A 21,458-nucleotide genomic window follows, 5' to 3' on the forward strand; every position below is an offset into this window, starting at 1 on the left:
CTTTGATCGTAGTGATACTTCCTAAGGCCCACTTGACTTCTCATTCCAGGATATCTGGCCATTGTGATTATCTGGGTCGTGAAGATCTTTCTTGTGTAGTTCTTCTGTGTATTCTTGCCACCTCTTCTTAATATCTTCTGCTTCTGTTAGGTCCATACCATTTCTGCCCTTTATTGAGCCCATCTTTGCATGAAATATTCCCTTGGTATCTCTAATTTTCTTGAAAAAATCTCTAGTCTTTCCCATTCTATTGTTTTCCTCTATTTCTTTGCACTGATCACTGAGGAAGGCTTTCTTATCTCCTTGTTATTCTTTGGAACTCTGCATTCAAATGGTTGTATCTCTCCTCTTCCCCTTTGCCTTTTGCTTCTCTTCTTTTCACAGCTATTTTTAAGCCCTCCTCAGACAACCATTTTGCCTTTTTGCATTTCTTTTTTTTGAGGATGGTCTTGATCACTGCCTCCTGTACAATGTCATGAGCCTCCATCCATAGTTCATCAGGCACTCTATCTATCAGGTCTAACCCCTTGAATCTATTTGTCACTTCCAATCTATAATTGTAAGGGATTTGATTTAGGTCATACCTGAATGGTCTACTGGTTGTCCCTACTTTCTTCAATTTTAATCTGAATTTGGCAATAAGGAGTTCATGATCTGAGCCACAGTTAGCTCCCAGTCTCGTTTTTGCTGCTGTATGGAGCTTCTCTATCTTCAGCTGCAAAGAATAAAATCATCCTGATTTCCATATTGACCATCTGGTGATGACCATGTGTAGAGTTGTCTCCAGTGTTGTTGAAAGAGGGTGTTTGCCATGACCAGTGCGTTCTCTTGGCAAAACTCTGTTAACCTTTGCCCTGCTTCATCTTGTACTCCAAGGCCAAACTTGCCTGTTACTCCAGGTATTTCTTGACTTCCTACTTGTGGATTCCAGTCCCCTATGATGAAAAGGATATCTTTTTTTTTTGGTTAGTTCTACAAGGTCTGTAGGTCTTTGTAGAACTGGTCAACTTCAGCTTCTTTGGCATCAGTGGTTGGGGACTTTGACTACTATGATGTTGGATTGTTTGACTTGGAAACAAACTGAGATCATTCTGTTGTTTCTGAGTTTGCACCTAGATACTGCATTTTAGACTCTTGTTTACTATGAGGGCTTCTCCATTTCTTCTATGGAATTCCTGCCCACAATGGTCATCTGAATTAAATTTGCTCATTCCCATTCATTTTAGTTCACTGATTCCTAAGACGTCAATGTTCAGTAAAGATATGACACAAGAAGATGAGCCCCCCAAGTTGGAAGGTGTCCAATGTGCTGGGGAAGAGCAGAGGGCAATTACTAAAAGCTCCAGAAAGAACCAAGTGACTGGGCCAAAGCAGGAACGACGGTCAGTTGTGGAAGTATCTGGTGGTGAAAGTAAAGTCCGATGCTGTAAAGAACAATATTTCATAGAAACCTGGAATATTAGGTCCATGAGTCAAGGTGAACTGGATGTGGTCAGACAGGAGAATGTTTAATAAAATGTAATAATGAGATGAAGCTGCCAGAGAAAACAAAATTTCAAATTAGCCACTAGTGTCGTAAGACTTTGTATAAATTTCTAATATATGTCTTATAACTAGAGAAATAGTGAAAACAATAATGGGAATTCTCAGCCTCCCATTCTAAAGCACATATCTAGTTTTTAATCTAAAGGTAGCTTTCTGCCCCTGACACAGTAATCATGACGGAGTAATACAGAGAGTAACCCAAGCAGCAGTACCTCCTTTATGGGCTGAAAGGAGAAACTGATTCCTGGCAATTATCTGTTTAAAGCCATCCTTCTGACATCAGGGACGTCCTGATGTTAACACAGTGCAAAACCAATTAACTCCCTTGCTTAAAGAAGAAGATAAAGAATCTAAAAATTAAAAAAAAAAAAAAAAAAAAGAATCTAAAAGTAATGCCAAGGCCGGTTGCTCACACAGTCCGTCTAAGCAACTATGGGGAAGAACAGCACATTCACAGAACCCTCATGCGCTGTCGATGGGAATGTAAACTGGTGCACTCACTATAGAAACAGTACACCACTTCCTCAAGAGACTAAAACTAGAACTACAGTACACGTGTGCTCAGGAATGTCTGACTCTGTGTGACCCCATGGACTACAGTCTGCCAGGCTCCTCTGTCCATGGGGTTCTCCAGGCAAGAACACTGGAGTGGGTTGCTATTTCCTCCTCCAGAGGATCTTCCTGACCCTGGGATCAGACCCTTGTCTCTTATGTCTCCTGCATTGGTAGGTGGTTTCTTTACCACTAGTGCCACCTGGGAAGAAGTATAATATGATCCAGCAATTCCACAATGTGGTATTTTTCTGAAGAAAATAAAAACACTACTTAGAAAAGATATGTGCATCGCTATGTTTATTAAAGCATTATTTACAATAGCCAAGATATCAAATCAACCTAAGCATCCATCAACAGATGAATGGATAAGAAAGAAGATACGCATGCACACACATGTTGGAATATTAACTGGATATAAAGAAGAATAAAACCGCACCATTTGTGACAACATGGATGGGCCTAGAGGGTTTCATGCTACGTGAAATAAGTCAGAGAAAGACAAATATTATATATGGAATCTAAAAACCAAAAATGACAAAGCAGAAACAGACTCATAGATACAGAGAACAAAGTGGTCTTTGCCAAATGGGAAGAGGGTAGAAGGATGAAACAAACAGGTAAGGGAGATGAAGAGGTACAAATTTCTAGCTATACAACAAAGAAGTCCTAGGACAATCCGCATAGCACAGGCAATACAGTCAATAGATTGTAATAACTTTATGGTGACAGATCATAACTAGACTTATCATGGTGATCATTTTGTAGTGTATAAAAATATCAAATCACTATGATGTACACCTGAAACAAATGTAATATTGGAAGACAATTTACACTTCTATTTAAAAAAACAGAAAAGTACATTCAAAAACTGTTGAAGATTTGTTTCTTGATACACTCAAAATTCCAAATATTACATTTGACCTGGTACAAATCTGGCGTAAATGTATTATAATTCAGCTAAGAGGTTGGGTTCACATATAGATGGCCTCTTTTTAAAGTTTCTCTACTTTAATAATAATGTGACTATTAATATGGCTTTAATGATAATGTGACTGAGAGAATTCATATTCATTTTTAAATAAGAGATTTCTTTTTGGAGCTACTAATGATCTCTATGTGAATTTCAAAAGAAGCAATAAAAACAGTAGTAGAGAATAAATTTCCACAAATTCTGACAAAACTGTATTGTCATTTGTATTATATTTTTAAAAAATCAAGTAATACATCATTAAAAAATAAGTATAAATAAAAATATGCTATGACTCAATTTTGTAAAATAAGAATTACATAGATACATACAATTAGATATTTTTTAAAATCTCAAAGAATATTCCCTGAATCTATAAGGGGGCGTTACTGTGAAGCACACATTCCATGATACATATTTCTGAATTTTCACTAAGAGTATGCATTACTTTTGTTTTTAAAACATTCACAATATCCAGAATTCATTCCTGATTTATCACTGTGCAACTTAAGAATCAGTCATGCATACTGATGAAAAACACATAAAAAGCAGAATCAGATTTTGTTGCTACACATATTTCAGAAGACTATTATTATGCAAGAAAGTCAGACAGAACAGCATAAGCACATAAAAATGAGCAGGGGATTCAATAAATGTTAATTTGAAATATTATGCCTGAGGAGACCTGAAAAAAAAATTGAGGATAAGCATGCTTCAGAAAAAAATAAAAAGGAAAGACGGAAAATCATTTCTGAAAAGAGGCCAAGATGAATAAGCTGAATAAAAGCAAAATGTTAAAACACTCCTTTCTGGGGTAATACCCAAATCTAAAAACGTAAAACATAAATTTCAGTTTTCTCAAATAAAAACAGCACAGTGACTAGTTGTGACACATTACCAGCTAGAGCAGTAAGCAGGAAAGGCTGTGGGGAGCCCGAGGAGCGATGCTAAAATAACCCTGGCAGGCACTTCCTAGTTAACGTTTTTATTAATTCCTCAGGCGTTGTCTCAAACGTTAACTTCCTTAAGTTTCCCAATTAAAAGCTTTCATAGCGCTGTATATCTTTATAGCGTTTACTATGGTTTATAAATACATATATTGTATGCGATTTACAAATGACCATGAATCCTCCCCACTATGTAAGCTTCATCATAATGTGTCTGGGCCTTAAAAGCACTCAATTAGTATTTCCTGGAAATTAAATAATCAGGGTTTGGAATGGCTTTGTTTTATTGTTAAGAAGGAAGTCTCCTCAGTCCCTATTTGTGTGCCTGGGGCACAGAAAATGGTATCTCACGATGGTTTCATTTTGACTTCAAGGTATGTATTGCCTTCTCTTGAATCCTTGAATGGCTGGGTAGTGAAACAGTTAAAAGAATCTTAAGTGTATTCATGTCAATGTATGACAAAAACCACTACAATATTGTAATTAGCCTCCAACTAATAAAAATAAATGGAAAAAAAAAAAGAATCTTAAGTGTACAAGGACAAGGCTACAAACTTGAATTGACTGTCATCCAAACAAACTGTGGATCTGTATTTACTTTCACTTAGTCTATTCTGAAGACCCACAGTATGGACTTAAAGGGTAGCTCAAAGAGGCTAGAGACTGTGGCAACATAACAAAGCAAAGCTGTCTGGTACATTCAGAGATGAGTCCATCAGTTCAGAGCGGAACTTGGCACATGATAGACGTCCAATAAGTACCTGTTGAATGATCTGATGATATAACATGCTGAGATACCTAATTTCACATGGTTACTACTCACAGCCTCCACTTGTGTGTTATTTTTGTTTGATTGGCCCACATTCCAGGGTCCTACAGAATACTTGCTCCAACTAGTACTTCTTGATTAAAATGAACGAAGAAACAAAAAATGATGATATGCAATTACACAGAGGACTTTCCCCCAAGTTTTATTTTAAAATATTTATTATGTTGCTATTTTTCAGTTCATCATCAGATGCTAGTTCAAATGTTTGGTTCAGTCATCCCTAATTCTGCATCTTTAATGTTTCTCTGTTCATAAATTCTACTAGTGTCTCACCTACCAGGTATTAAGCTCACCAAGCAGTAGGCCATATATTTTTAATTTCAGCTTCCTACCTTGCCAACATAGATACTTCTTACCCTGCCAACCTGAATAACATAATTTACCAAAATGTGTTTTTAAGCAAATGTGTCAGATAAATAAACCAGAGAAATATGAATCGGTACTTTCTTATTAATAATAGCATAAAAGTTTTCTCTGATATACTTTATCACATATTTTTATACAAAATATATATTTTATCTTTTTTTATCATTTAAATATAAGATATATTTATCTTATACAAAAGCAAGGATTTGATTATAAATTAACATATCAAATGTAACAATGCTATTTGAATCTGTGAAAATCTACCAATATTTATGACACAAGATAAATAGTTTTAGGTACAAACTCTAACTGTGACTTTACATTAAGCACCATAGACAGGTTAATAACTATGGAATAGGTCAGTACGTAACACTAGAATTAAACTGAGATTCAGATACTTAGATACTCAGATACTTAGATATTCAGATACTTATCAGATACTTAGATATATTAAGCATTCAGATGCTTAATATATTAACATCCAATAAAAAGTAAAGTCGCTCCTGCTTGAACTAGCTAAAACCACAGACGTTCCCTGCTAGCACAGTAAGAAAGGTAAAAATTGAAAGTATTGCATCCATCTAGGTTAGCCATACTGTTCACAGCACACAGTTTCACATCATGTTGTAAAATAACTGACAGGCATACAAAAATAAAGCTTCAAACTAACTGCCAAACTAGACTCTAGTTGGCAGAGACAATGTTACTAAAAATAACATTATTTGTGATCAATGAATGCCTTAAACTTAAATATATAATTTCTAAAATAATACTTAAACTTCTAAATTAACTTTTCCAATTACACTGATATTCCATACAAAGTACATCTGTATGTTTTCTCAAATAAAGTGTTCAAACAATGGTAAAAATGCCTAATGATCTGCACAGCACTTAATAAGAATATATTCACTCCCTGACTCTCATAGTCACTGTATCTGCTATTACCCCCAATACACCCCAAACCACAGAGCTTATCAAGTACATATCTGGGCTTGAAACCCAAGTTTCCATTGGTCTACTACTTGACATTTTTTCCATTTTCTAAAATCCTATATATCTTTATATTTTCCTCTCTGAGGGCACCTGTCCCCTCACTTATATACAGCTTTTATAATCCAGTAATGGATTATAAAGTCATTGATCAGAGTATTCCAATAGGCAATATATTAAATATCTGGTAATGACTTCCCCCATTTATAAACCCCTTCCAGACAACAGGTATATGAGGAAGGAAATGGAATAATTTTAGACCAAGTAAGAATCACCTACATAAAAAGAAAAAGAATAAAAACTTCTCCCAGTAGTCTATTTCACCTCAAAACTCTTATGACTAAAGAACTCAACATTATATGAGGAGGACAAATTAAATAAAATTAGGCAGTGGAAAACTGGAGGCATTTACAGAAACATAGACTCTCTTATTTAACAGAGATCTCTGCAAAATTTCAATGTCAGAGGAAGCCAAATAAAATCTTTAAATGTAAACTTGTAACAATGTCTCATTTTTAGAATATATAATGCTGTTCATTTTAGTTACTTAAAACAAAATGGAAATATTAAAGACAAGTGATAATTTCCAAGTGGACCCTTTCCATTTTGTTTCTAAAAAAACCTAATTTAAATTCCTGTGGTTACATTTTAAACTATAATAGGTAATACCAGATATATTTCAGTCTTAACATATGAAACATTTCAAATAGTAACTTTTAGAGCTTAGAAAATAGAAGGAAACATTCATATAAGTTGTAGTTAGTTCATACTTAACCTACCCTCTTTCTTTCTAAATTCTCACACCATTTTACAAATATTGCCAACATGGTCACAGGTTGTAATAAGGAAGGGTATCTATCAACACATCCATAATTTAAAGGTAGATGCAAATTATAAAACAGTTTGCCAAGGAAATAAGGAATGACATACTATTAGAAAGAGTAAGCTTGATGTATGAGAGTAGGCAATTATAATCATCAAGTTGAGATCTGAATACTATGCAAAATTAACATAATATACACTTTAAAAAACTTATCTTAACCCATCTAAACAGCATCTATTTTCCTTTAAATATAATTCTTAGATGTGACTATACTAAAGGTCGCTTTTAAATGGTTATTTTTATGATACGTGAGTTTCACGTCAGAATTATATCTATGTAACACATAGATAAAATGTAACATATTATCATTAGATGAACTTATATGTATATGAACTATGTATGAACTTGAACATACATGCTCCTAAAGCCTCTGAAATTCCTCTAATGACAATGGCCCACTCTTCTTTAAGTGCTGAGTGTCACTACAGTGCCTGGACGTTTGCTGAAACCCTACAGGCAGCCAGCTTGAAAATGCATGCTGTTTGAAATGATGTGGTTAAAAAATGTCAAACAGAAGCATTAATTCCTTCCTATGCCAAAAAGTTTAAAATTTCTCAATGGATAAAGTTAAAGAATTTTGAAATCACTCTTCATCTGTTTAGTGCTTAATAAAGAATGCAACAAAAAAGGAAGCAGCTTACAATTCTTAAACTTCAATAAATAAATCAATATAACCAGCAATGTGACTTGATCCCTTTTAAAATTCTTTCTAATTATTTCCATTTACTGTTCATTAACACCAACAAATAAAAGCTTATACTTAAATGGGAAAAAAAAAACTCTTAATCCTCAATGAATCATAAAACCAATTCAACTACCACTGTCTCATTCATTAAGGTATTTCATTATTATTATTTAATAAAATATTTCTTAAAAATCCTGTGGCAACACTTTTGTGCAATTTCAAGGGCCAATATCAAGAGCATAAAAATCATAATTTTCTCTAGAAAAAACTAATAATCACATATTTCATTTTTAATTTAAAGGATCATAAACAAAGTTAACTTAAAATATTAAATATTAATGCACTTAAATTTAATGCATATTGTAACTATTTTTAACTTAATATTTTTAAATGCATATTTCCTTCAAAAGATGAACATTTCAGTGCATTTTGGAGCACTGGATTTAAGGAATTTTTTTAAAAAAATTAAGTGCTAAAGTTACTGTTGTAGGCATTTACCACAAATCACTCATCATTTTATTACAAGTATGCCTCAATTAACTACATCAAAATATACATATAAACTAAATTGGAAACGTACATCAACATACTGTATGATAAAGTGTCTCCTCTGTCCATCAGAAAATACAGAAAGGACATATTCACCAGGTTTCCCATGACTCTCTCGCACCAAGAAGTCTCCTTGCTGCTTTAGCAGGTCTTGCGCTTCTATTCTGGGAATCGCACCATGGTACCAGTCCTGTTCTGCCAGAGGTTTCTCAAGTACGGGGATCGTATCACAGAACTTGAGCAAATATTGGAAAAAAAAAAAAAACATTAAATTAGAGAAGACAGCAATTTTTTTCTGGTAGAACTGATAGCAATTATAAATACTGCTTACCTATGTTCCTCCCTTTAACTGACCAATTAAAAGTCATCTGAAAAATCTGAAATGTTCATAATTTTTTAATACCCCCTGGAGCACTGATGCTGAAGCTTAATACAGATCCTTAAATACTGCAAGATTATTTGTTTTTTCTACCAGATATAGGTACACACAATATTAGCATTTAGAGTTAGCACTTATAGTCTTAGTCACCATTATCATCAAATACATATATTTAAAAATCTTCAGAGAATTATGATGAAATGAGAGTATTATCAGAGAAACTTATCATAAACAACTTCATTTTTAAAGCATCAAAAGCTGAATTGTATGTTTCTATGGGATTAACTCTTGATCTCACGGGCTGCCCACGTCAGGGGCCCCAGGGACACTGAGGCCTCATCTGCGGCTGCCGTGTTGCTGCGCCTGCTCACCCTTGCTCCTCTGACTTCCTGAACCGTTACCTCTGCCACATGGCTGGTCCTGATCCCAGCCAGCAACGGCAGGCACAGGCTCAGCTGAATCAGCAGCCCTGAAACCACCAGCGTGCAATGACTAACAGACGACAGAAACAACGGGGCATATAAGCCATGAGCACAGCGGGAAGCAGGTTATCTGCTATCGTAGGAGGCAAATGCTAACAACAAATAGAGACAACTCAAGAGCTGGTTATGTTTCCTTGAAATGTTTCTAATTAATAACAGATGAAAACATACATCTTCCGGTTACAAGGAAAAAGTTGTTTGTTCGTTTATATTTAACACCCACAGAAACCAGACTGCCCAGGTCGTAAGAATTCTCCACAGGTGAGGCACGGGTGCCTTCCTGGGAAACGAGAACTAGTCTGAAGAGGGCCCGCACGCTCTATCACTTGGCGGTTTACTCGCTCAGTCGCGTCCGGCTCTTGCGACCCCATGGACTGTGGCCCACCAAGTGGCTCAGTCCATGGGATTCTCCAGGCAAGAATCAGTTCAGTTCAGTTCAGTCGCTCAGTCGCGTCCGACTCTTTGCGACCCCATGGACTGCAGCACACCAGGCCTCCCTGTCCACCACCAACTCCCGGAGCTTGCTCAAACTCATGTCCATTGAGTCAGTGATGCCATCCAACCATCTCATCTTCTGTTGTCCCCTTCTCCTCCTGCCTTCAATCTTTCCCAGCATCAGGGTCTTTTCAAATGAGTCAGTTCTTTGCATCAGGTGGCCAAAGTACTGGAGTGGATTGCCATTTCCTTCTCCAGGGGATCTTCGCAACCCAGGAATCAAACCCAGGTCTCCTGCACTGCAGGCAGATTCTTTCCTGACTGAGCTATGAGGGAAGCCCTCAAGTTGTATCACTTGAAGAGGCCTAAAACTTACTGGTCAAAGTTCCATTTTATATTAGCCAAAGCCTATCCTACCGACTTTAAAAACTGAGAAATCCAAAACAGAATTCAAAGAAGAGTACACAGTTTGGTTTCTACTTCTACCACTATGTGAGTGTGAATGTTAGTGGCTCAGTCGTGTCCAACTCTTTGTGACCCCATGGACTGTAGCCCACTAGGCTCCTCTGTCCATGGAACTCTCCAGGCAAGAACGCTGGAGTGGGTTGCTATTTCCTTCTCCAGGGGATCTTCCCAACCCAGGGATTGAACCCAGGTCTTACGCATTGCAGTCAGATTCTTTACCATCTGAGCCACCACAGAAGCCCTGCCACTATATTAATTCTTTAAATACATATTATGATGCATCTGTATATGGAAATTGTTTATAAGCTGAATAAGCCTTCTTTTTTTAGTACTAATAATGACAAATACTTTACTTTCAAAACAATTTAAATTGTATTCCCAAAATGGGTTTATAATTGAATTATATAAAAAAACTAGCCACAACTATGAGATAAAAATAATTATTTTTAAAAATAAATGCATAATCCATATAAAATTAATTTTTGTGTATACTGATACTAACAGTTTATAATTCTTAAAGTAGGTGGTCAGAATGATTAATTATTTCTTCTCTAAAATTTTGTCACAATGGATTTCAATATAGAAAACACTAAAATTTTTACTGTTATAGAAATATTTTCAAGTCTCACCGATGATGAGTGTTTTATTGATTTTTTATAATGAAAGGAATCATAGTAAGAAAATCAGTGTCACTTCTAGGCAAAGAAAAACCCTTGTTTTTATTACTATCTCTATTTACAAAGGCCTACATAATAGAAAAGCATTACAAACAAGGATATCATGTGCTTGATTTCCTCTCCTATCAACCTATCCTCCGAAAGGTTGATTTAGTTAGAGCTTGGACAACAAAGAGCCTGGGGAATTCATTTAAGTCAGAAGGGCATTTGAAATACAAAAGCTCAGCTAACACAGAAATTCATTTAAGGATTTGAAGCTGAGGAATACATTTGGGGGGAAAAAATCATTCTGAAACATCTAAGTTTGTTTGTTTTAAAAAGAGAAATAAATGGGAAGGAACTTACAATGCTATTTCATAAGGATTATTCTTCAGTTTTTGTTTCATAAGGTCTTTTGAGTAGGAAGAAAAACTTAGCCATCTGCTGTTCCTGGCCCTAGACAATACCGTCGTGGTATGCAGGCTGAAGTCACTATGGGTATATGTGTGTGTACATGTGAGACAGGCACACACAGGAAAAGGCTGCACATAGCCCCTGACTGCGTCTATCAAGGTCTTTCAGGAATTTCCCAGGAAACACTGGAAAAAAGCACTTTTATTAATGTGTCTTCAATTAAATTCTAATACAGCTCTGCCAGCTTGATAGTAACAGAATGAAGGACGTGCCAGCAATGGAATCCAGCATTTCAAAAGCTTTCCTAATAACGTCAAAAGTGAAAGGAAGCTTTTTACTTCAAACATCACAACTTTCTCAGCCTAAGTGGGGAAAGATTTTTCCTTGTTATCTAAAATTTTTGTCAAAGACATGGGGAAAATGAAGTTTCCGTTTTCATATGTGCAGTAATATAACATAATTAACGAGTTATACATAAGACAAGCTTTCCTGATTGACTAGACCAGCTATTTACCTATTTTTCCCCAGACCTTATTCTTAAAAAATATTCCAGCAAAAACATACTGAACTTAGTGTAACAAAAATATTGTTTTAAATGAAGATGCAGTGAGGAGTCAGCCCAAGAAAGTATTTCTTCCAGATTTAAGAATAAGAGGCTATTTTTCTTTGTCTTAGTCTAATTAAGACTAATTACCAAGAATTTAATGAATATTTGTATGCTTTTATCTCAAACATTTGAGCACAAGCATCTTCACGATTGTTTGCATTCGTGCTAGACAAACAGGATGTAAAGCAGTGTTTCCATCTTTAACAGGCACAAAGGCCTATCTGTAAATTGACAAATCCTACTTTTTTAGCAATGAAGTAGAACTGATCTTTTTTTCATGCACTGATAGCTGTTATTTTTATTAAAAGCATACTTTATCTAATGTTCACTTTCTACTATGAAACCAGAAGCAAAACTATTAACAAATTCCTTAATTAACAATTTTTGTACGTTTTAAGACTGAGTTTGTTCAGTCTTTAGGTAATAATACAACTATGATTATCATAATGATTAGGCAGAATTACATGCTGATCAGATTCACATTCTTATACAATTCTTCCCCAAACAATATTAATGTAACTCTTCCCCAAAGATATACAACTTCATCAAACTTGAATATTACCTTACTTCCATGAGTTTCCACTTCCTTGACTGCCTATTTGTGCACCTTCCAGGATCTCTAATAAGAGACCCTATCTCTAGCAAAATAGATTTTTTAAAGGTCATTTATTTTTGGTCTCGTACTTCTGCAATACCTTCTGATTTCTCCTGACTTTGCTCTTTCTTTCCTGCTTCTTTAGTTCCTTTACTCAACTTCTTTTATTAGTAATCGTTCTTTTTCTTCATTATTATTTTTATCCATTTACTTTTTCCAGTTGTGCTTGTGACTCTCATTCATTCTCGTTCATCTCATCACATTGTTGCCATTTTTTCTACAGTTTTATTTTTTCAAAATCAAACATCCTGACCTGAAGCTCATACAATATTACAGATAAAATGTACCACTGCATCAATAATAACATTTTAGTCCACTAACTGTCTTCAGTGCAAATGCTATACTATACATCTCAACTAAAACTATTACCAGATCATGCTAATGAATGAGTATGAAATCACAGCTCAGTAAATTTAAAAATTAATCACCAAGTTGGGATTGCCTGTACAGAACACAGAGTCATTCTGACATGATCCTGGGTCAAATGTTGTAAGCATCTGAGCAAACATATAAAAGAAGAGGCTTACGCTCTCTGTGGCTTCCTAAGTGGCACTAGTGGTGAAGAATCCACCTGCCATGCAGGAGACATAACAGACGCAGGTTCAATCCCTGGGTCAGGAAGATCCCTTGGAGGAGGGCATGGCAACCCACTCCAATGTTCTGGCCTGGATAATCCCACGGACAGAGGAGCCTGGTGGGCTACAATCCATAGGATCACAAAGAGTGGGACATGACTGAAGTGACTTAGCACACACTCTCTATGTACTGAAATTATAGAAAACAAAGCTTGATAAGCTCTTCTTGAAAATTATGTATAATACCAGTGATTCAAAATGTGTAACTCTGAGAAATTTAGTTTTCTTAAACACGACTAACTATATTGGAGAATTCAACCTATTTGTGGGCAGTGATATGATGTAAAAAGTTTAATTTTTATTTTTCCTATTTCTCATTTTTTTACATGTTACTGTCTGGGCTAAATAAATAAATATTAAGTCCTTAAGGATAAAGGAAGACAACCAAGGCTTAAAATACATAATATCTAAGTTGAACTTAACAACATCCCTTGTCAGAGGAAGTACAAGGTTGTTTTGTTGGACTTGAAGAAAAAAACACTAAAAAACATAAGTAGTTTATTATGTTATGAATGAAAATAACTATATTCCCTTATGCTAACAGTGAAAGCCCAGCATTGTAACACCAACATGATAACCAATGTACAACAAACACCACTGAACCATAATTTGCTTATTTTCTAAACAAAAGCAAACAAGCAAATCTTACTTAGTATATTATTATATATTATGGATGCACATCATTCTTTTTCAATATTTTTATTTTCAGTAAAGTTCAAAGTAATTCAAAAATTAAAAAAACCTGGATGTCAAGAGAATCCAGAAAAATGTTAACGAGACAGAAGAATAACTTAATAATTCTTCTGACATCTAAAGAACAATTATCTGGACCAAAGTGTGCTTTATTCTGATTTTAAAGGACATTTTTCAAAGAGTGCTGCTATTACAAGCGTGTTCTGTACTCCACTCACCAGTGAACAACTAGTACTCAGAAGGGGCTCTAAGATGGAAGAGATTGTTCAGCCACTTACAACAAAAATTCTGCAGTAAAAAATGGCTCTGGAGAAAGGGCAGTATTCTTGATATGACTAGAACAGATCTCATCGAATATAATGTGGTTTGAAAGACTTTCAATGGAAATGGACCCTCATGATCACCTATAGGCTTGCAGATTATACAACGGACCCTGTCTAACACCCCTGGCCTTGATTTCAGAAGCAGTCTATGAGAAATAGTCCTCAATACAAATTTATAACCTCTTGAAGCACGAAAGATGCAGGATAATGAAGCAGATGTAAGTGCCTGGAGGGACTCAGGATAGGCTATTTAACTCCTTTAGTACAGTGAAAAAAAGGAACACGTGCTTGGAGCTGATACAGCATATTAAAATACTAATCTCACTGTAACAGTAAACATTAAACATCTATCATCAGATACTATATTCTGTTAAAGTCAAATTCACCTGTGAGCTAATTATCTGACATTCTTCCTTCCAGCAACACTCCTGATTAAAGTGCTCCATCAGACTGTCTTCACAGAGAGATCTACATTTTAGCCACAGTGTAAAAAATGGCAAAATAAGTAGCTATGAATAGTTCAATGGGAATAATATCATGATTAATCCATTTCCCTTTGTATAATGCAATTAACAGTTTTATTTTATCTAAAATTATGCTCTAAGCTACCAATTTTTATGTTTGAGTAAAAAACCAGATTTCATAGTTGCTGCTTTTAGATTTTAAATTAAATATGCTTCCACACATTAAAAAATAATTTGAACATCTACTTCATGCCATATACAAATATTAACTTGCAATGGATCAAAGACCTACATGTAAAAGTAAAACTATATAACTCTAGATGGAAACACAGGTGAAAGTTTACATGGCTTTGCACTAGACAATTTTTTTAAGATATGGCCCCAAAAGTATGTGCAATGAAAGAAAATTAGATAAATGGACTTTCTCAAAATTAAAATCTTTTGTGTGTCAAGACAATTCCAAAAATGAGGGAAAAAAAATTTTCAAATTATGTATCTGATAAGAGGCTTGTATTCAGAATATATAAAGAACTCATACTCAACAATGAAGGAAAATCACCAATTAAAACATATACAATGGATAGGAATAGTCATATCTCCAAAGAATACAAACAAGTGACTACAAATCACATTAAAAGATACTCAACATCAACAATTGTCAGGAAAATGCAAATAAAACTACAATGAGATACCATTTCATATCCACTGGGATGCCCATAATTTTTTAAAAATGGAAAAATAAAAAGTGTCGAGATTGTAGAGAAATTGGAACACTCAAATAATACACTTTGCTGGTGTGAATGCAAAATGCTACGAACACTGTGGAAAACAGTTTGGTAGTTTCTCAAAAATTAAACATAGAATTACCACACGACCCAGCAATTCCTTGGTATATAACTGAAAGAATTGAAAACATACATTCACATAAAAACTTGTATGTGAATGTTCATTGTAGCTTTATTCATAATAGCCCAAAAGTAGAACAACCCTAATGCCCATCAGCTGATGAATAGGTAAACAATGTCAGATAAATCCACATAAGGGAACATTATTCACTCATTACAAGTAATGAAGTACCAATAAATGCTACAATGTGGATGAATCAAGAAAATGGTTTCTTAAAGAAACCAGAGAGAAAAAGGTCACATATTGTATGACTCTATTTATGTGAAACATCAAGAAAAGGCAAATCCATAGGATCACAAATAGATGAGTGATTACCAGAAAATTGAAAAGGGGGGAAATTAAAACCAATTGCTAATAGGAATGGAGTTTCTTACTAGAGAGACCAAAAGGTTCTATATCTATATAATGGTGATGGTTGTACAACAATGAATATACTAAAACCACTGTGTGTATACGCTGAAATGGAGAGTTTTGCATTGTGTGAAGTATATCACAATAAAATAAATTAATTAGCTTAAGTTTGCCATTTTGGCAGGGTTCTTAAAAAGTTTTAAAGAAAAACTTGTTTACAGTAATTAAATTTTTTCCGTCTTCTACACTACCTTTTCCAAACTAGAATACTCAAAAATACTAAATTATGTCAGAAAAAAAATTTAGTTACAGTTAAATAGCCTCCAAAGTTTATTTACCTTAGATTATCATACTATCTGAAACCTTCACATTCACAGTAAGACTCAAGGACTCAGTTACCTGTTGTAGTAGAGGGGAAAATCTTCTTTAAGTAAATAGGATATTTAACACCTTACAGAAATAGGTCTGTACCTTTATTCATAGTGTACCACAGCGTCATAAAGTACAGACTATCTCAGTCTTTTTAGTTCATGAGATTTCTGAATAAACCAGGAAATGTCAAATGGCACTTAACTGATGGATATATTGACTGCCTTAATCATGAAGATAAGAATGTGGTCAAATGGGAGAGGAAGTGAATATTCCCTAGAATTCTCGATTACAGAGGGAAATTTTCTTGAATGAAATCGGCCTTCCATAGCTTCCAGGATGCTGATAAGTTTATTAAAATGTATATATGAATGAGGTACATACTTTGTGGGAAAGGCATTTCATTTCAGATAAAAGCAGTTAGTAAACACCAAATTTTAACCTATATCAATCACTGCCAATTTAGTAATTTTACTTAAGAATAAGGTAAATACCACTTTTAAGTGGAGAAAAAACATGTAAATGTCTAAGGGTATTTAAAAAATTATGATTCATATCAATGAATTATGAAGATTGTGTACACTATATCTGACATAATTTTAGGAGTGCTAACCACATACAACTTCATCTTAATGAACGAACAGGATTTCTCCTTTGTTTCTAGATGTAAATCAATGTGTCTTAAAAGAAAAACCTCTTTCATCCTCTGATCAACCCTGATTTATCAAAATAGGTTCTGCCTAGAGCCAAAAGGTCTCCGCCTGCAATGCAGGAGACCCCAGGTAGACTCCTGGGTGGGGAAGATCCCCAGGGTTTCCCTTGTGACTCAGCTGGTAAAGAATCACCTGCAATGAGGGAGACCTGGGTTCGATCCTGGGGTTGGGAAGATCCCTTGGAGAAGGGAAAGGTTACCCACTCCAGTATTCTGGCCTGGAGAATTACACGGACTGTATAGTCCATGTGTTCCCAAAGAGTCGGACAGGACTGAGAGACCTTCACTTTCACCAGAGCCAAAAGCTGAAGTCTCCACAACAGTGAACTGTGAGGTAACTAGGCCACATGAGGTCTCAGGGGCCACTGCTGCACTTCCAGTCATGTCTTGAGGGCACCAGGTTCTCAGGCAGCCCAAACTGTACAGGAAAAAACAAACATTGGAAATGCTACCCCACACCCACAGTCAATGCAGAAGGAAACAGCAACCCAGTCCAGTATTCTTGCCAGGGAAATTGCATGGACAGAGAGCCTGGTGGGCTATGGTCCATGAGGTCGCCAGGAGTTGGACACAACTGAAGCGACTTCACACACACACCCACGGTCAAAAAAAAATTTCTTATTTTTCTGTCACTAGCTAAACTTTTAAGCTCTACATTCCACTCTCCTACCTTTCCATCTAAGAATAAAGCTGCAGGAAATGAATTGATAATGAGCCTTGGCTCTGAAGTATTTAAGACATTTTACTCAAGTCAAGCTTGATCTTTAACACCACACAGAAAGAAAAAAGTGGCGGGAGATACTTTTCATAAATAGCTCATCAATAAAGTTTTATTAGTTGCTGACACAAAGACCTCTGACCTAAGTAAAATAAAGGTGAGTTAATGACAAGTTAATTATGCCCTATGTTTCACTGACTTAACATTAAATAATTTTATAAACAGTTCACTGAGGTATTCAAATACATCGTTTCAAGAACTGTATTTGTTTCTTTCTTTTAAAAAACACTTTATGGAATGTGTGCTGGAGAAATTTAAAATACGAGGAGTTTTGTTTTTCTAATGGTGTCTATTTTAGAGTTGGAACTTGAACAGCTGTTGCATTACATACTTTGCTTTTTTATTGAAATTTTGAAATCAAACATGTCTTGATTTTTCTGTTCTTCTTGAATAGCTACATTCAGGATGTTTTGAGATGGGGGGTGGGGGCAGGGACTTTCATAAGCACTTGTTTTATTTTGTGTGTGTGGAGTACAAAGATGACACCCTTACTGTAAAAAATAATAAAGTGAAAGAATCACCACCACCATCATTAAACTGTAAAAAAAATAAAATAAAAATTAAAAAAAATAAAATAAAAAACACTTTAAATATTTCCTTGTAAGAACTGTTTCTTTTTCTTCTAATGTGCTGTGCTTAGTCACTCAGTCATGCCTGACTCTCTGTGACGCCGTGGACTGAAGCCCACCAGGCTCCTCTGTCCATGGGATTCTCCAGGCAAGAATCCTGGAGTGGGTTGCCATGCCCTCTTCCAGAAGGTCTTCCCAACCCACGGATCAAATCGAGGTCTCCTGCACTGCAAGTGGATTCTTTATCACCTGAGAAACCCGGGAAGCCCTTTTCTTCTAATAAAGATTATCAAAAAACTCTCCTCATAGAGTCTCTGAAACTTCTCATAAATTCTTAATCAAGTCTCCTACGCTTTACTTTGACTGTCAAATCATAATAAACCAAGTCTTATGAATTACTATTTATCTGTGAAGTTATAAATTTAAGAAAACAAGAGTGGGAGATAAGACTTGAAAGAGACGTACTCTGTCATGTGGCTCTTGCACATAACTCTTGTTTTCATTTGCTACTTGATGCCACATGAGATGGTCCGCATTAGTTTCCTCCTGTGGATACTTCTGAACACTAGAGTGATGATGGCAGCATCAAAGGTTAAAAGATAAGGTGAAAATCTCTTTTATACAAAATAAACTTTTCTTCTTTTTTTAAAAATTAGAACACCTGGTGCCTTGCCACAATTGTGTATGAAAGAGTGTTGCTTGAGTGGAATAAATACAGGAATATGTCTAACATATTAAAAAGCATGTGTCTCAGTCATTAGGTCGTAACCCAAATCACTGCCGATGGTAATTGCAGCCATGAAATTAAAAGATGCTTACTCCTTGAAAGGAAAGTTATGACCAACCTAGACAGCCTATTAAAAAGCAGAACATTACTTTGCCAACAAAGGTCTGTCTACTCAAGGCTATGGTTTTTCCAGTAGTCATGTATGGATATGAGAGTTGGACTATAAAGAAAGCTGAGCGCAGAAGAATTGATGCTTTTGAACTGTGGTGTTGGAGAAGAGTCTTGAGAGTCCCTTGGACTGCAAGGAGATCCAACCAGTTCATCCTAAAGGAGACCAGTCCTGGGTGTTCATTGGAAGGACTGACACTGAAGCTGAAGCTCCAAAAGTTTGGCCACCTCATGCGAAGAGCTGACTCATTTGAAAAGACCCCGATGCTGGGAAAGACTGAGGGCGGGAAGAGAAGGGGACGACAGAGGATGAGATGGGTGGATGGCATCACTGACTCAATGGACATGAGTTTGAGTAAACTCGGGGAGCTAGTGATGGACAGGGAGGCCTGGCGTGCTGCGATTCATGGGGTCGCAGAGTCGGACACGACTGAGCAACTGAACTGAACTGAACTCTGCGACCCCATGGACTTCACCCACCAGTCTCCTCTGTCCATGGGATTTCCCAGGCAATAATACTAGAGTGGGTTGCCATTTCCTACTGCAGAGGATCTTCCTGACCCAGGGATCAAACCTGTGTCTCCTGCTTGGCAGGTGGATTCTTTACCACTGAGGCACCAGGAAACCCACATATTAAAAAGGAACTATAGCAAATATATCCAAAATGTGAATGAACATTGAACTAATCTAAGGTTGGGAAGCACTTTTTTTTTTTAATATATGAGTAGGTCACATTGTTTTAGCTAAACTTTCAAAGAATAAGAAATAATATTAAGATATTATGTTGTAGAAATTTGGCAAGATGGGGGAAAGCATGTAATTAGTTTGTACTGAATATTGTTTCAACCATCATTCAATAAAATATTATAAAGCTCTATACTGTGAGTGAAGCATGGCTAGAATAAAAAGCTTGATAACTTAGTTTTATAGGTAATGAAGTAAAAAAATACATTATACTTTTATATATAAATGGGATAAGAATATTATTTTTATCTTGCTTGGCTATAGCTGCTATTACTAGGAGTAGTGAATATTCTATACATTACCACGATGTGTCAAGCCCAAATTTCAAATGGACTTTAATTTTCTAATTAAAATGTTCTTAAAAATATGAACACATATAAACTGATACATTTTAAAAATACATATATAATAATCCCTATTATAAAAATGTTTCACTGTAAAAGAATTATATTTATAGTTTTCTTCAAATAATGCTACAAAGTACATAAAACACTGTAAGTACTTATATGTAGTACAGAAAGTCTACAATTCAAATTTATTCCTTTCCTCCCTATATCACTGTTAATACACACAGATTCACATGCACACATAAAGTTAAATTATCTACTTACCTTTCTATTGATAAATAGTAATTTACATGGTATACATATATCTGGAGAAGGCAATGGCAACCCACTCCAGTGCTCTTGCCTGGGAAATCCCATGGATGGAGGAGCCTGGTAGGCTGCAGTCCATGGGGTCGAGAAGAGTCCGACACGACTGAGCGACTTCACTTTCACTTTTCACTTTCCTGCATTGGAGAAGGAAATGGCAACCCACTCCAGTGTTCTTGCCTGGAGAATCCCAGGGACGGGGGAGCCTGGTGGGCTGCCGTCTATGGGGTCGCACAGAGTCGGACACGACTGAAGCGACTTAGCAGCAGCAGCAGCACTGATATATCAGAAAAAAGCTAGACAATGACTGTTTTCAGCGGTGTATAGAGTTCATCGTACTTACTGAAGAGCCCAGTGCAGATTTTGGAGACCTAATGATTCCAGCAATTGAGTGACGAATAGACTCAAATCGGGACAGCCTCTCCTTCCTTTCCTGGAGAGATGCAGAAGGAAACCATTAGCAGCAGTAAACTATCAGGTACGTACACAGCTACACTAGGCAATCAGGCATTTATCCGCAGCTTAAGTCCATTCACTCTGTCTTGCAAGTAAATAAAATGCAAGTTTCCTAACATTAGAAGTGATAAGTAATCAAATGCACACGAACCCTGCAGCATTTTAGTTGCCTGTTCGCTCAATAAATATCATGATTTGGGGAAAAAATAAGAAATAGGAATTCATGAGATAAGAGACAACAAGAAATGCAAAGAAAACCCACAGAAACACAGGCATTAGCACACAGGGGAAGGAAAAAAAGACACAAACTAGAAGGAATCAGTCTAACACAGAAAATTTCTGACTGTTGTGAGGGATTTTCAAGGAAAAAAACGGGAGTGGAGGGGGCAGGAGGAGAGTTGTACAGAACGTGTTTCTAAACAGTGAATTTCACTTGAGCAGTGTGGAGGATTCCCGGAGACTGACATGATGATGAGGACAATGGCAACAGAACAGGAGAAG

At 35.9% G+C, this 21,458-nt stretch overlaps 1 protein-coding gene across 8 annotated transcripts in view; it reads right to left on the reverse strand.

The window, feature by feature from the left end:
* The window catches only part of FER (FER tyrosine kinase), a 447,462-nt gene that overhangs the window by 224,557 nt on the left and 201,447 nt on the right, over positions 1-21,458 (reverse strand). For 6 of the 8 annotated variants that reach the window (XM_043464502.1, XM_043464503.1, XM_043464505.1 and 3 more), the window contains 2 exons: positions 20,845-20,934; positions 8,348-8,551 (listed from right to left, as the gene is read on the reverse strand). In XM_043464502.1, the coding sequence (XP_043320437.1) occupies positions 8,348-8,551; positions 20,845-20,934 (294 nt within the window). Of the gene's footprint in view, positions 1-8,347; positions 8,552-20,844; positions 20,935-21,458 lie in introns of those variants that run through there. The other 2 variants (XR_006268870.1, XM_043464510.1) reach the window with 2 other exon arrangements.

This window comes from Cervus canadensis, chromosome 4 (assembly GCF_019320065.1).
Source record: "Cervus canadensis isolate Bull #8, Minnesota chromosome 4, ASM1932006v1, whole genome shotgun sequence".
Classification (NCBI taxonomy): Eukaryota; Metazoa; Chordata; class Mammalia; order Artiodactyla; family Cervidae; genus Cervus; species Cervus canadensis.